Source organism: Esox lucius, chromosome 12, assembly GCF_011004845.1.
Source record: "Esox lucius isolate fEsoLuc1 chromosome 12, fEsoLuc1.pri, whole genome shotgun sequence".
Classification (NCBI taxonomy): Eukaryota; Metazoa; Chordata; class Actinopteri; order Esociformes; family Esocidae; genus Esox; species Esox lucius.
The window spans coordinates 31,625,326-31,638,244 of record NC_047580.1 but is presented as its reverse complement, the minus strand read 5'-3'; the positions used below and the strand labels follow the sequence as shown (position 1 = coordinate 31,638,244).

The window sequence follows — 12,919 nt, the reverse complement described above, 5'->3', positions numbered from 1 at the left end:
ATTATTTTCTGTAGCCTGAATAATTTGGGAACTGTTTAAAAAAAGGATAATTCGGTTATATTACTATTTTTGTGAGTCATTAAACAGTGCTATTGTAGTACACAACAAGGTCCAACTATGAGATAGTAAAAAAATGCCCGTCACTAGTAATTTGGGCCATAACATAGAGGGGTCTTTTGGAAATACAGCTCCTAAGACCTGAACTTTGATAATATACGCATTTTTTAATTTCTCTTAGCTATTTGGGATTAGTAGGACCTGATACATATAACATGTAAGCATTGTCTTTGAACAGGAAGTACTTTTTAAAAGCATTTTGTCCTCGTGTGATGACATTGGGTTTATTATGCCTAAAATATAGAATCCTCATATGCAGACACAGAGTCTCAGGAGGTTAAATTGAGGAAATTCTGAAGTGTATTCAAACCATCAAGGTTGTTATTGTGGGTTCTGACAAAAAAAGGTACTTGATTAGCTTAATTTAAAATACGTCTTAATTAAATTTCAAATTGTTGTTAAAAGTCACACTGTAAAACAGAAGTTCTCAGTCGATATATTACTAGAATAACTAAACATTCCTAAAAGACAGCATCTGCTACAACAAAGTACAGTACTCAAAATGTTTTGGAAACACTTTATTGCAGCGATATGTTACACGTGTGCGCCATCCAATGGAATTACAGTGCAATTAACGACAAAATCATTTTGTTAGCATGTTTGTTTTGAAACATGGCCTAATAACTAGGGTATACAAGTAATTTTCAAACAAAGAATAGTTTAAATTAATCCCAGGATTTTCACTCTTTTCCAGGGGGGTCACATCGAACTGTCTGTAATATTGGGGGGGTCATGCCCCCCCCCCCATCCCCCTAATTCTACACCGTTCTTTGAACGCACACATTTACAGGTTTAGAAATGGCTTGGAGTCACTTTCAACAGGACACATCATTATGCAATCTCAGTCTGTGTTGAAGGACCATGTGGAGTGAGATGTGTGAGCAGCTAAGCTGTGATTGGCTGCAAGTGGATTTGTAGAAATAAGGCGATGAACCATGTAATGAATAAAAATATAATGTAATAACTAACATACATTAAGGCAGGGGCTTTTGTACATCGTGGTAACAACTGTTTATCACAGGTGGATGAGGTGAAATCCTGTGGAAGCCGTTACTGTGCAGCTTGCTGGAGCTTTATATTGACCAAGATCTGCAGTGTCAGGTGGTGTTGTGTCACCCATCATCAGCAGGGAGTTCCTGTCCTCACGCTGTGTCTCTCCAACTCCCTCATGTTCTTCAATGTTAAATTGACAAATAATGTTCAATACCGAATGACCAGTCGAAAAATTGCCTGATTTCAGAGTGGTCAGTGTTCAGCACAAGTCCATTTGGATGATTCAGGAACGCAGCTAACTGCTCCCGCACATCCACAAAAATGCTATGTTTCTTCTGTTTCCACATTGAAAAAAACAATAAGCAAACAAATTAATTAATCTGAGTTGTTTAACTAGAATGGTCGGAAATATTGAATTAAAACAGATGTCGTACCAGGAGTAACTGGTGACTGGTTCATGATTAGTTTCTTGTACAGGAATCTAAAATGTAAGACAACAGTTAGGAATACTACGCATAGCATGGGTACTAAAGAATCACAACATGTAATGATTCATTAACAATGAATAACTATAAATTACTTTTCAGGTAAAAACCGTCAATGATTTGCTTGTGTAATGTTATTATAGAAAACCATTGCCAAACTATTTTAAAACATTCCAAATAAATAGGAATATAAATAACCTACCACATCCCCAGGTTTCTCTGACAGTTCTGTGGGAGGAGTTATATTAGTAAATGGAAAGCAAACAAACATGGTGAGATAAGTATTATTGAAAATAAATGAAGACTGACCTTTCTTACGTTTAACTGTAAAAACAAACAAAGTGGTTAAAATAATTAGTAGTGTTCAAGACAAATTACTGTTAGCAGCATATTTTAGAGTAAACCAACAAACTGAATAAAGCAGTATTGTTAAATAGACAGTGGGCTAACCTCTTGCCAGGTAAAAACAGAAAAGCGTAGCAAATGTTATTAACAGAAATGATGGTATTAAAACCATATGACTCCTTGCAGGCACTTCACAGATAACATCTTGTGTAGAAGTCCCATCTTTAGCCTTGACCTGTCCTGCTGCTGCACAACTGCAGAACACAAAAACACTTCCAAAGGTCAACACATTTGAGAAACCACACTGACAATAATGGTCAGGTTTGGGTCAGCTTATCATTATATTGCTAACCAAAACATGATGCCCAGAACTTTATTCATAGCTGGGGCCTCATGAGGGGCACTGATGTAAAAGTCATTGAATTATTATTGATTTTCGACTCAGCCGTTTTGTTTGTGATCGGTTCTCCCAATCAGTCATTAGAAACGGAGATCAGCCAATCAGAAATCCCCTATTTTAAGCAAATGTTATCTGATTCCAACCATTGGCCCAACAATTGGTGCATCTGTACTTGTGTTGTAGGCACTGTGCTCTACGAACTAAGCTATACAGTGTCCCTCTAGAATGAGGTGTCTTACCAGCCACCTACCGAGGCACATTCTCTGTATCAACCTTTTGGGGTAGCACTATTCCTCCTCAAGTAAAAGAAACTAACGAGAGTCTGATTCTCTGGCTAATCTGAGCACTGAGCCTACTGACAAACAGCATACTCAATTTCCCGAAAGTTTTACTTTTTTCAGGAATGTGAACCTAAAGCGAAAAGAAGAACACACAAAGAACAACGTACTCCGTCCAAGCCGTGCAGTTAACCCCGTGTTGAGAGTACAAGCCAAGTGGACACTCCTCACACACCGTATCTGCACTCTTTGTTCCTAAAGGGGAGAACAAATTATGGTAACGGTTTGTTTTAAAAAAGCATTACAATAATAGTTTTGGTCTTGCACAATTTGACTTTAATGCAGCAAACAATGAATACCCAATGCTTTTGACAATTACTTTTTGCTTACCAGGTGCTTTGGTCCTCTGGCCCGGGACACAGGGTCTATGTTCTACTGCAAAGTTGCACTCCGAGTTTGAGGAGTAACTTTGACAGAAGAATCCATCTAGAACATCACAGATGGTGTTTTTGGTGGTTGTACACGCCGTCCGAGTGAACAGGCCTTGTCCTGGAAAATACAAGAGTGGATTCATTTCATTCCCTTCATACCTGATTACACAATTGTAGTGAACAATAAAAAAATAAAAAATACATTGGCTCAGATATTTATTTTAGATCGTACAGTCTACTCTCCATTTGGCGATTGCCTAACCAGGTCAAGAGTTCTGGAGTCTAATTCAGAACCAGAACAGTACGCCTTCTGAAAAGCAAAAAGGTACGGTGTGCATTTCTGAAAAGAAAACAGAGGGGTTTTGAAGTAAAGCCTAATAACAGACTATACTGAAATGTACCTGGGTCACAGGGCCTGCAGGGAAAGCATGTGTGAAGACCATTGGCCATGTTCATGTAAGTCCTTCCGACACAGGGGATGCAGGACGTGCTGGTGTCCAATGTACAATCTTTGCGGACAACCAAGCCTGTTCATATACAATATAGATAATTAAAACAGATTTAAACATATTACACATTTTCTTTAAGGGGCATATTTTGGAAAAGCTAATGAGCATGGCAAGGGACAGTGCAGTTATCAAATCGGGCCTTCCCTGTAATTGTTCGAGATGTCAAACAGCCAATCATTTATCGCCACAAAAAGTATGACACAGGCACGAGTAAGGCTCAACCTGTGCAGAGCACACGCCTCTTCGCTATACACTCACCTAAAGGATTATTAGGAACACCATACTAATACTGTGTTTGACCCCCTTTTGCCTTCAGAACTGCCTTAATTCTACGTGGCATTGATTCAACAAGGTGCTGAAAGCATTCTTTAGAAATGTTGGCCCATATTGATAGGATAGCATCTTGCAGTTGATGCAGTTTGTGGGATGCACATCCAGGGCACGAAGCTCCTGTTCCACCAAATCCCAAAGATGCTCTATTGGGTTGAGATCTGCTGACTGTGGGGGCCATTTCAGTACAGTGAACTCATTGTCATGTTCAAGAAACCAATTTGAAATGATTCGAGCTTTGTGACATGGTGCATTATCCTGCTGGAAGTAGCCATCAGAGGATGGGTACATGGTGGTCATAAAGGGGTGGACATGGTCAGAAACAATGCTCAGGTAGGCTGTGTCATTTAAACGATGCCCAATTGGCACTAAGGGGGCCTAATGTGTGCCAAGAAAACATCCCCCACACCATTACACCACCACCACCAGCCTGCACAGTGGTAACAAGGCATGATGGATCCATGTTCTCCTTCTGGTTACGCCAAATTCTGACTCTCAACAGAAATCGAGACTCATCAGACCAGGCAACATTCTTCCAGTCTTCAACTGTCCAATTTTGGTGAGCTCGTGCAAATTGTAGCCTCTTTTTCCAATTTGTAGTGGAGATGAGTGGTACCTGGTGGGGTCTTCGGCTGTTGTAGCCCATCCGCCTCAAGGTTGTGCGTGTTGTGGCTTCACAGATGCTTTGCTGCATACCTCGGTTGTAACAAGTGGTTATTTCAGTCAAAGTTGCTCTTCTATCAGCTTAAATGAGTCGGCCCATTCTCCTCTGACCTCTAGCATCAACAAGGCATTTTCGCCCACAGGACTGCCGCATACTGGATGTTTTTCCCTTTTCACAGTATTCTTTGTAACCCTAACCCTAACCCTAACCCTAACCCTAGAAATGGTTGTTCGTGAAAATCCCAGTAACTGAGCAGATTGTGAAATACTCAGACCGGCCCGTCTGGCACCAACAACCATGCCACGCTCAAAATTGCTTAAATCACCTTTCTTTCCCATTCTGACATTTAGTTTGGAGTTCAGGAGATTGTCTTGACCAGGACCACACTCCTAAATGCATTGAAGCAACTGCCATGTGATTGGTTGATTAGATAATTGCATTAATGAGAAATTGAACAGGTGTTCCTAATAATCCTTTAGGTGAGTGTATAGTGCCCTTTCAAGTTGGCATGTGACCATCCGTCTCCATGATGTGCGTCACACACATCTATGGGCATGCGTCATCCGTCTTTACACGCACTACACACTCCAGTGGACACACGTCATCACGCTCTCCAATGGGCATGCGTCATCCATCTTTATATGCATCATGCACTCCAATGGGCATGCGTCATCCATCTTTATATGCATCATGCACTCCAATGGGCATGCGTCATCCATCTTTATATGCATCACGCACTCCAATGGGCATGTGTCATCGGTCTTTACCAGGGTTGGATAGGTTACTTTTTAACTTTGACAGAAAAATCCATCTAGAACATCACAGATGGTGTTTTCGGTGGTTGTACATCCTGTCCGAGTGAACAGGCCTTGTCCTGGAAAATAGGTTACTTTTTAAATGTAATCCGTTACAAGTTACCTGTCCATGTTTGTAACTGCTTCAAAACATTGTTGAAAAATAAATGTCAATTTCTCGAAAAGGGTATTGACATTATTGGATATATTGTAAAAATCAAGATATCTGTAGCTTTTCGCGCGTACGCAAAATCTGCAGTAGTCTGATATTTTGCTCCACAACCACAAACATTGTCAAAACATTGCAATCATCCAACAAATCTTTTCTCCTCAAATATCATGACAAATTCCACGTTTTATCTTGAAGGCAGCGCCATGTTACAGCTATCTAACAAATAGTTGCTTAATCTTCTAAACAATTTCGGTCTGAGTTGTTCAGTGCAACTCTTCCTGGCTCTTTGTTTGGTGCATTTGACAAAAAACCTTGAAACTTCAAAAAGATATAACACCAGATAGGCCAATCGCCTATCATTGTTCTGAGAACAATTGTTATTTTGGTTCGAATTGCGATGTTTATAAAACATTAAATAAAAAAAATACAAAAATGCATGTCAATTATTTCGCACACCTATTCTTTTTCAACTGACGTAATCCAATAGCAATAATATTTTTTTACAAAAATATCTGTAACCCGATTACAATATTTTAGTTGGTAACGATTACAGTTAATGTTTTTTTGTTATCCGTTAAATACAAACTCCCCAACTCTGGTCTTTACACGCACACACGTTTCTTTTTTGCATGCATCACGCACTCCGACACATCGCCATCATCCGTGCATGTGAGCCGATAACTCTGCACATAGCCTATGTGTTTCCACTTCATTTCACAAAACAGTAAAAGTCCATGAATTAAATAAAATTACCTTCACCACACATTGGGCAACACTGTCCATCATTTGTTTTGTACTCTGCCGGACCGCAATTTACTCCAAAAACGAGCACAACATTAAAACCTAAAAGAAAAAGATTAATAGGTTAAGTGCCAGGCTGTGCTCTCTTGACAACCTACTGTAAATGATTGTAGCTAAGGACCAGCCTACTGCCAAGGAGACTGAATGAAACGCAGAAACTGCTTTGGATTATGGTGGCAGAGAGGATACCTGAATTAATGTGCACTTCCAGAAATTTTTTATGAAATATATATACTGCTTAAAAAATTAAGGGAACACTTAAATCACACATTGGGCCTTGATGAATTAAACATTAAAGATCAAAATCTTCTGTGCATTGTGTCATTCGTTGAAAACTAAATGACGTAACAATGGTCAATGGAAACCAAAATCACCAACCCATTGAGGTCTGGATTCAAACTCACACCAAATATCAAAGTAAACAATTGAAATCACATGCTGTTCCAGCTAGAGTGAATATCATCATGGCAACTCATTTGATTCAGTAGTGTGTATAGCCCCCATGTGTCTTTATGCACTCCCGACAACGTTTGGGCATGCTCCAGATGAGACGGCGGATGGTGTCTTGGGGGATCCCCACCCAGACCAGGATCAGGGCATCAGTGAGCACCTAGACAGTCTGTGGTGCTACTTGGCATTGTCGGATGCACATACATAACGTCTCAGAGGTTCTCAATTGGATTCAGTCTGAGGTCTGAGGAACATGAGAGCCAGTCAATGGCATCAATGCCTTTGTCATCAAGGAACTGCCTACACACTCTGGCCTCCTGAGGCCGGTCATCGTCCTGCACCAGGAGAAACCTAGGGCCAAGGTCTGACGATGGGTCAGAGGATTTCATCCCGGTACCTAACAGCAGTCAGGGTACTGTTGGCTAGCACGTGGAGGTCTGTGTGACCCTCCAAGGATATGCCTCCATAAACCATTACTGACACACCGCCAAACCAGTCATGCTGCATAATGTTGCAGGCAGCATAACATTCACCACAGTGTCTCCAGAGTCCAGACCCTTTCACGTCTGTCACATGTGCTCTTATCTGTGAAGAGAATGGGCCACCAGTGGCAGACCTGCCAATTCTGGTGTTTTCTGGCAAATGCCAAATGAGATGCACAGTGCTGGGCAGTGAGCACAGGTCCCACTAAAATATGTCAGGCCCTCATGCCACCCTCATGGAGTCTGTTTCTGACAGTTTGGTCAGAAACACGCGCACCAGTAGCCCGCTGGAGGTCATTTTGTAGGGCTCTGGCTGTGCTCCTCCTGTTCCTCCTCACACAAAGGAGCAGATACTGGTCCTTCTGCTGGGTTGATGCTCTTCTACGTCACTGTCCAGCTCTCCTGGTGTAACGGCCCGTCTCCTGGTATCTCCTCCATGCTCTTGAGACTGTAGTGGGAGACACAGCAAACCTTCTTGCTACGGCACGTATGGATGGTCCATCCTGGAGGCGCTGATCTGCCTGTGCAAACTGAATGATCTGCAGATACCGCCTCATGCTACCAGTAGTGACAAGGTCACTAGAAAAACGGAAAACTAGAGAAGAATCAGTCAGTAAGGATAAAGAGAGCATTTGTCTGTGGCCACCACCTGCAAAACCATTCCCTTTTTGGGGGTTATCTTGCGGCTGCCTCTCCATTGGATCTCTTGTCACTTTCATTTGTACCCAAACAGGTGACACTGATTCACAATTGCTTATGCTTCCTAACTGGAAAGATAGATATCCCTGAAGTTTAATTGACTTGTGTTATACTGTGATAAAGGAATTAATGTTTTCTAGACAGCTTCTGATGTATTCCAGTGGGTGGATTACCTATTAAAAATATAGGAAATGTTACTTTTTACTGGGAATAAATTTATAATTTAATACACAACATTAATTCGTTGTATGATTATGTAAAGATTATGTGGCAGGGTTGACAAAATATATAGATTCCAGACTGTTGGACTGGAAAAATAATGTTGATATTCTATTGTCTGACAGAAAAGTTGATTACATCGAAACTCTTGACATAACACGTTTCTTGTCAACAAAGACGTGTAAAATCTATTCTTACCATCTGGTGGTTTGAATTTGTTCATTGCTATATCAAACACTGTTAAAATACATTTCCGTTTCCCCAAGTAACGTCCCTAAAAACCTAAGTTGCCAAAAAAAAAAAACGCTCTTAGCATAGATAGGTATTACTGAAGCGACAACGCACTAATCTCGTCTCAAACTTCACCTCGCGTTCTCCAGTTCACTTGACGGGAGTTATCCACACTTCAAATTAAGCAAAAGCCATACATGGATGCCATTAGTAGTGGAATGTAACCTGTCATAAAAATAACTATTACATAAAAAGGTTTGTACATTTTACACAATGTTTAAATTGTTTAGCCTAATATTCAAACTTGAATCTTGCAATATTTGATTGTCTAATTTCAAGAAGCAATTTTATGACGAGGTATTATGGCCTAATACTGACTCACTAGATTTTTAAAATGAGGTTCTGTACCATCTAAGTATGCGAATTGAGATAAAAAGCTTTTTTGGCACTAAGGGGTACATTTATTTTTCACGATTTAGCCACCGTGGCTAATCTGAAATATGGATCATCTGTGTGTGACTGGAAATTGTCGGCGATCATATATTTGAGGTTATGTTGTTTGTATTTTTACATGTTGTTTGTATTTTTGTTATAATCGCTGCATTGTTGTTCATGCATAACGTTTGGGTGGGGTTGTTTGTAGTGCTAAGTTAATTTAGTTAGTAAAGCTAATATAACAGAAACTGGTCTACATTTAGCTTAACATATTTATGATTAACTTCATCGTTTGTTACTGAAAGTAGCATGTATTAACTAGTTATGTAATAAATGTACACCCTAAAGTTAGCTAGCCATTTTGTAGACTAGTTAAACGTAGCTAAACTAGTTAAACGTAACTTACCAAGAAGGAAATACCGTTCAGTCAAAAGGCATACCATTTTTACTGACCACCAACTTTCTCTTTTTTGTAACGAGATAATGAGATGTTTTACTATTTGTTAAATATTTTCTGGAGTAATATTGACAGATATTACTTTTTTTAATCAGCGTCTTGTGAGCCATAGACATCTTATTTAAAGGTTAGACGTCTCAAGGCGCACTCACTTCCGGCATCACCGGTGGCCATCTTGTCACAGGCAGGCTTCCTGTCGGGCTCTGTGGTACCTAATATAAGGTGAGTGATCAGCACTAACACAAATACTCTTATCTCGCTGAAACCTTGACGGATTTAGAAACAGTTTGGTTTCTTACAAACGTTATTAACGTGGCTATAATTCTGAATGCTTGAAAATGTTGAAATTGCAGCTTTTCTATTCTAAAAACGTCTAAATCGTGCAGCATAGTTGGATCACGGCTACTTGCGCAAGTTATCAAGGCAGATATCACAAACGAGCTGTTCGATTATAGAGGTTTTACTGGCACCAATAACGATTTTATGACTACTAATCTTTTGTCTAAATTACAATATTTGTGGATGTGGTTGTAGTTATTTGCTGGCTAATAACAATAAGCTTTGAGTGAGACCTATGGCAGCTAACATTACAGTTTAGCTGCTAACCAGCAAAGTTGCACATGCTTTTCAATCCGGTTGGTTCCTTTGTTGCTTGAAGGACAGCAATATGTCCTGACCTACAGGTTCAGCCAGGACCACTTGGAGCTTCTCTTCATCTCCATCAGAGTATCTGGTAGGGTTCATCATTTATATTTACCAGCCGCAACACTAAGTGACTTGTATTGTTTTCAGTTTGTCGGTCCATATGTTTTTTTACTTTTGGTAACATGTGTTTTCTGCAGACATACACCCTATCCCTAAGACATACACAATACCTGGAAGTGTCACAAACCATTTTGAGTATTTAGAAAAATGCCTGTGTTTGACTATTTGTTTGCAGAACTTATCATCACTGATACAGTCTGAATTGTATGATAATGTCATTCAACCTATTTTATGTGTACAGATCATTCAGGGGTGGCTAGTTCTAATTAGTCTTTTTTTGTAAAAATGTTTTAAGCATAAAACATTTTAAAGCATGTATTGAATATCTGTGTACAATTCTTGTATATCTTTTTGTTTCCTTAAATGAATAACAACCCTAATGCCAGCCAGTTCAAGTACATCTTTAGGATGTAAAGCTGATGGCCCAGTGTGGGGTTGTTAAACCATGCAGAGGCAATGTGACGGCACAGGATGACGCAGAGTCCCTACCAGCTGTCATCGACACCTCTACAAGCCTGTCAGCTGTAGATGTGTCCTCTGCAGCAGGAGGAGAAGATCTTCCAACCCCGTTTGCTGACATTTCTGCCCTAGTACATGACCACAGCTACCTTCCTGTCCACTTTGATGGTCTTGTGGACAACGCTCTCATGTACATTTCAGGTGAAGGCTAACTGAAAGTCGATTTTCCCTATAACCAAGAGTGCCAATATTCACAATCTGGGGAAAAACAATCTCATGATTGTCCAAAAAGGGAAGTGTTCCCTTAATTTCCCCATGCTTATTAATGATTATTGTTATTAGTTATGATATTACTAACTAAAATTTCAGGATTTGTTGTGCGACAGGCTCTGAAGAAGCTGTCGTGTGATGTCTGCCGTGCCAGCCTGGTGACATGCTGCATCTGCCATCAAGGACCAGAGCTACCACCTGCTGAATTTAAAAAACAATGGAGGTCTGGTGATTCCATCAGAGGGAACCATGAGTGTCATCAGGGCAGCAGAGTGGGTCATTCGGCAGTACCAGACGATCACAGCCCATCAAACTGCTTGAGGTTGTTTACATTGTCTGAAAAAGGATCGGTTCAGAGGATGTTTGTGTTGGGATAGACATCCACCACCATAGGCTGTTAAAAATAATTCTGCCCCTGTTTTTTAAGTTAAGGCTGCACCACATCGCCAGAATTACAATCCTCAGCTTACAGAGCAACAACATGTGACAGAAACTTAATAAAACTGTCCTTTGCAAAGGGCATTAGCCCAAGGTATGTGTTTTCAAGGTACTGTCCTCTTTTACTTCAACAATAGTGTAGTGCTCTCTACAGCATTTATTTATTTGTGTATATATAAATGATTTATTTATATTTGTAAAGGGGAATCATGTACCTATTTTTTGTTTGCAAATAAATGTCACTCTTATAATAGTTTAAAAATAGAGACTTGTGTAATTATTCCATATTTTTTGTAGTCATTCTATATCAGAACCCCTGACATACAATCCAAATAGTCTACAAGTAACATCAGTGTTACCTTTCATTTGATTTGATTTCATTATGTTTCTACACAAAGAGGTTGCCCCACAGTAAGCATTTTATTATCAGCATTTTGTCTGACAAAGTCCTATGGGGAGTTTCCATAGGGCATTTTACAATACGCATGACCATACCTTGGCAAATGATGGTCTAAAGTACTCCATTTCATTCTATATTGATCTGCTTTTGCACACAGCTTCACAAGACCAGGTGCTAGGGCTCAGTTGTTTCTAAAGTCATATCAAGTGACCTAGAGGGCTGAAATGTGGTCTGTTCAGAGATGCTTGTTATCCGGCATAAAGAAAAAACATGTAGTAATTAAAATTATTTTATAATAGTAATTTTATTATAATAGTACAAAAGTGTATATGTTTTGTTGCCATTCTGTAGCCTATTTATTGATTTAACATACATACCTTGTTTGTATATTCATTACACCTATCTGGTTCTGTTCAAGGATATTTTCATACGGAAGTCCATGGTTTTAATGGTTCATATGTATGCAGTGTCATAACTTTATCTCTGACGTTTATAACAAACCAAACCGTTTGAAAATCGGTAGAAAAATTTGCAAGTTATGGTTATTTAAAAGTACATGCACCATAAAACACAATGTTACAAGTAAACGAGCGGCCTGTGGCAAGATGGCCGCCATGTGCTGACTTCGACCTCCATTAGCCTTTAGCGCGGACAAGGTATCTAGCCTTTATATATGACGTCTATGTTGTGAGCAACTTTAAAGAAACACTTCCGGGTCACGAAAATCTGGAATTTTTCTAAATAAGAGACCAACGAATTACTTAAAACTGAGATCATTTGAGTTTATTGTTTGAGAACATGTACCTCTCAAAACATTGACAACAATTCAAATATGATACTCCGCAGTGAATGTATTGTAGGAAATGTTTAGGAGACTATATAGATTGATTATATGCAAAGAAATCAAGGGGCACTGTGTATTTGCAATTGTTGCTGGTGTTTTACTCCACCCACCCCATTGGCCACAATGTAACTCAATGGATATGAAATACATATTGCTCTCTAAAATAAAACTATTCTATAAGCCGCACTGAATGTATCGTAGGAAATGTCCAGGAGAGCCTGTAGATTCAAAGTAGGCTGGAAAATCAAGTGACACTATCTGTTGCTGGCATTTTTCTCTGACCATACCATTGACCACAAGTTAACTCAATGGATATGCTTTATATCTATGGGTTTGAAATGTTGTGCCATTCTAGACAAAAAAAATGCTTTCACATTCTCTTTTATTCATAGACTTATTGAAGATGAACAGTGTTAATGTTAAATGAAAACATTATAGTTCATGACAAGAC

General features: G+C 39.5%; 1 protein-coding gene across 3 annotated transcripts; it reads right to left on the bottom strand.

Annotated features, from left to right (window-relative positions):
• Positions 1-620: 620 nt before the first annotated feature.
• LOC105023790 (tumor necrosis factor receptor superfamily member 14) lies at positions 621-9,418 on the bottom strand. 3 transcript variants are annotated; one of them, XM_010893236.4, is made up of 10 exons: positions 9,242-9,417; positions 6,272-6,361; positions 3,451-3,576; positions 3,009-3,167; positions 2,789-2,873; positions 2,046-2,194; positions 1,905-1,919; positions 1,798-1,823; positions 1,545-1,591; positions 621-1,445 (listed from the first exon to the last, which is right to left on the bottom strand). In XM_010893236.4, coding segments are annotated over exons 1-10 (735 nt in total). In that variant the 5' UTR covers positions 9,279-9,417; the 3' UTR covers positions 621-1,444. The 3 variants fall into 3 exon arrangements, with proteins under 3 accessions (XP_010891538.2, XP_034151779.1, XP_034151780.1); XM_034295888.1 differs by having other exon boundaries at positions 621-1,456; positions 1,798-1,919; positions 9,242-9,418; XM_034295889.1 differs by having other exon boundaries at positions 1,798-1,919; positions 9,242-9,418.
• Positions 9,419-12,919: the final 3,501 nt, after the last annotated feature.

What these genes read in the sequence shown, in the direction of transcription:
- LOC105023790 (XM_034295888.1), bottom strand. Translation starts at nt 9,278, where the DNA reads ATGGTATGCCTTTTGACTGAACGGTATTTCCTTCTTG. An exon ending in TGAACGGTATTTCCTTCTTG is followed by an intron (nt 6,362 to 9,241) that starts GTAAGTTACGTT and finishes TTTTTCTTTTAG; the next exon opens with GTTTTAATGTTGTGCTCGTT. An exon ending in AACTGCACGGCTTGGACGGA is followed by an intron (nt 2,195 to 2,788) that starts GTACGTTGTTCT and finishes TGTGTTCTGCAG; the next exon opens with TTGTGCAGCAGCAGGACAGG.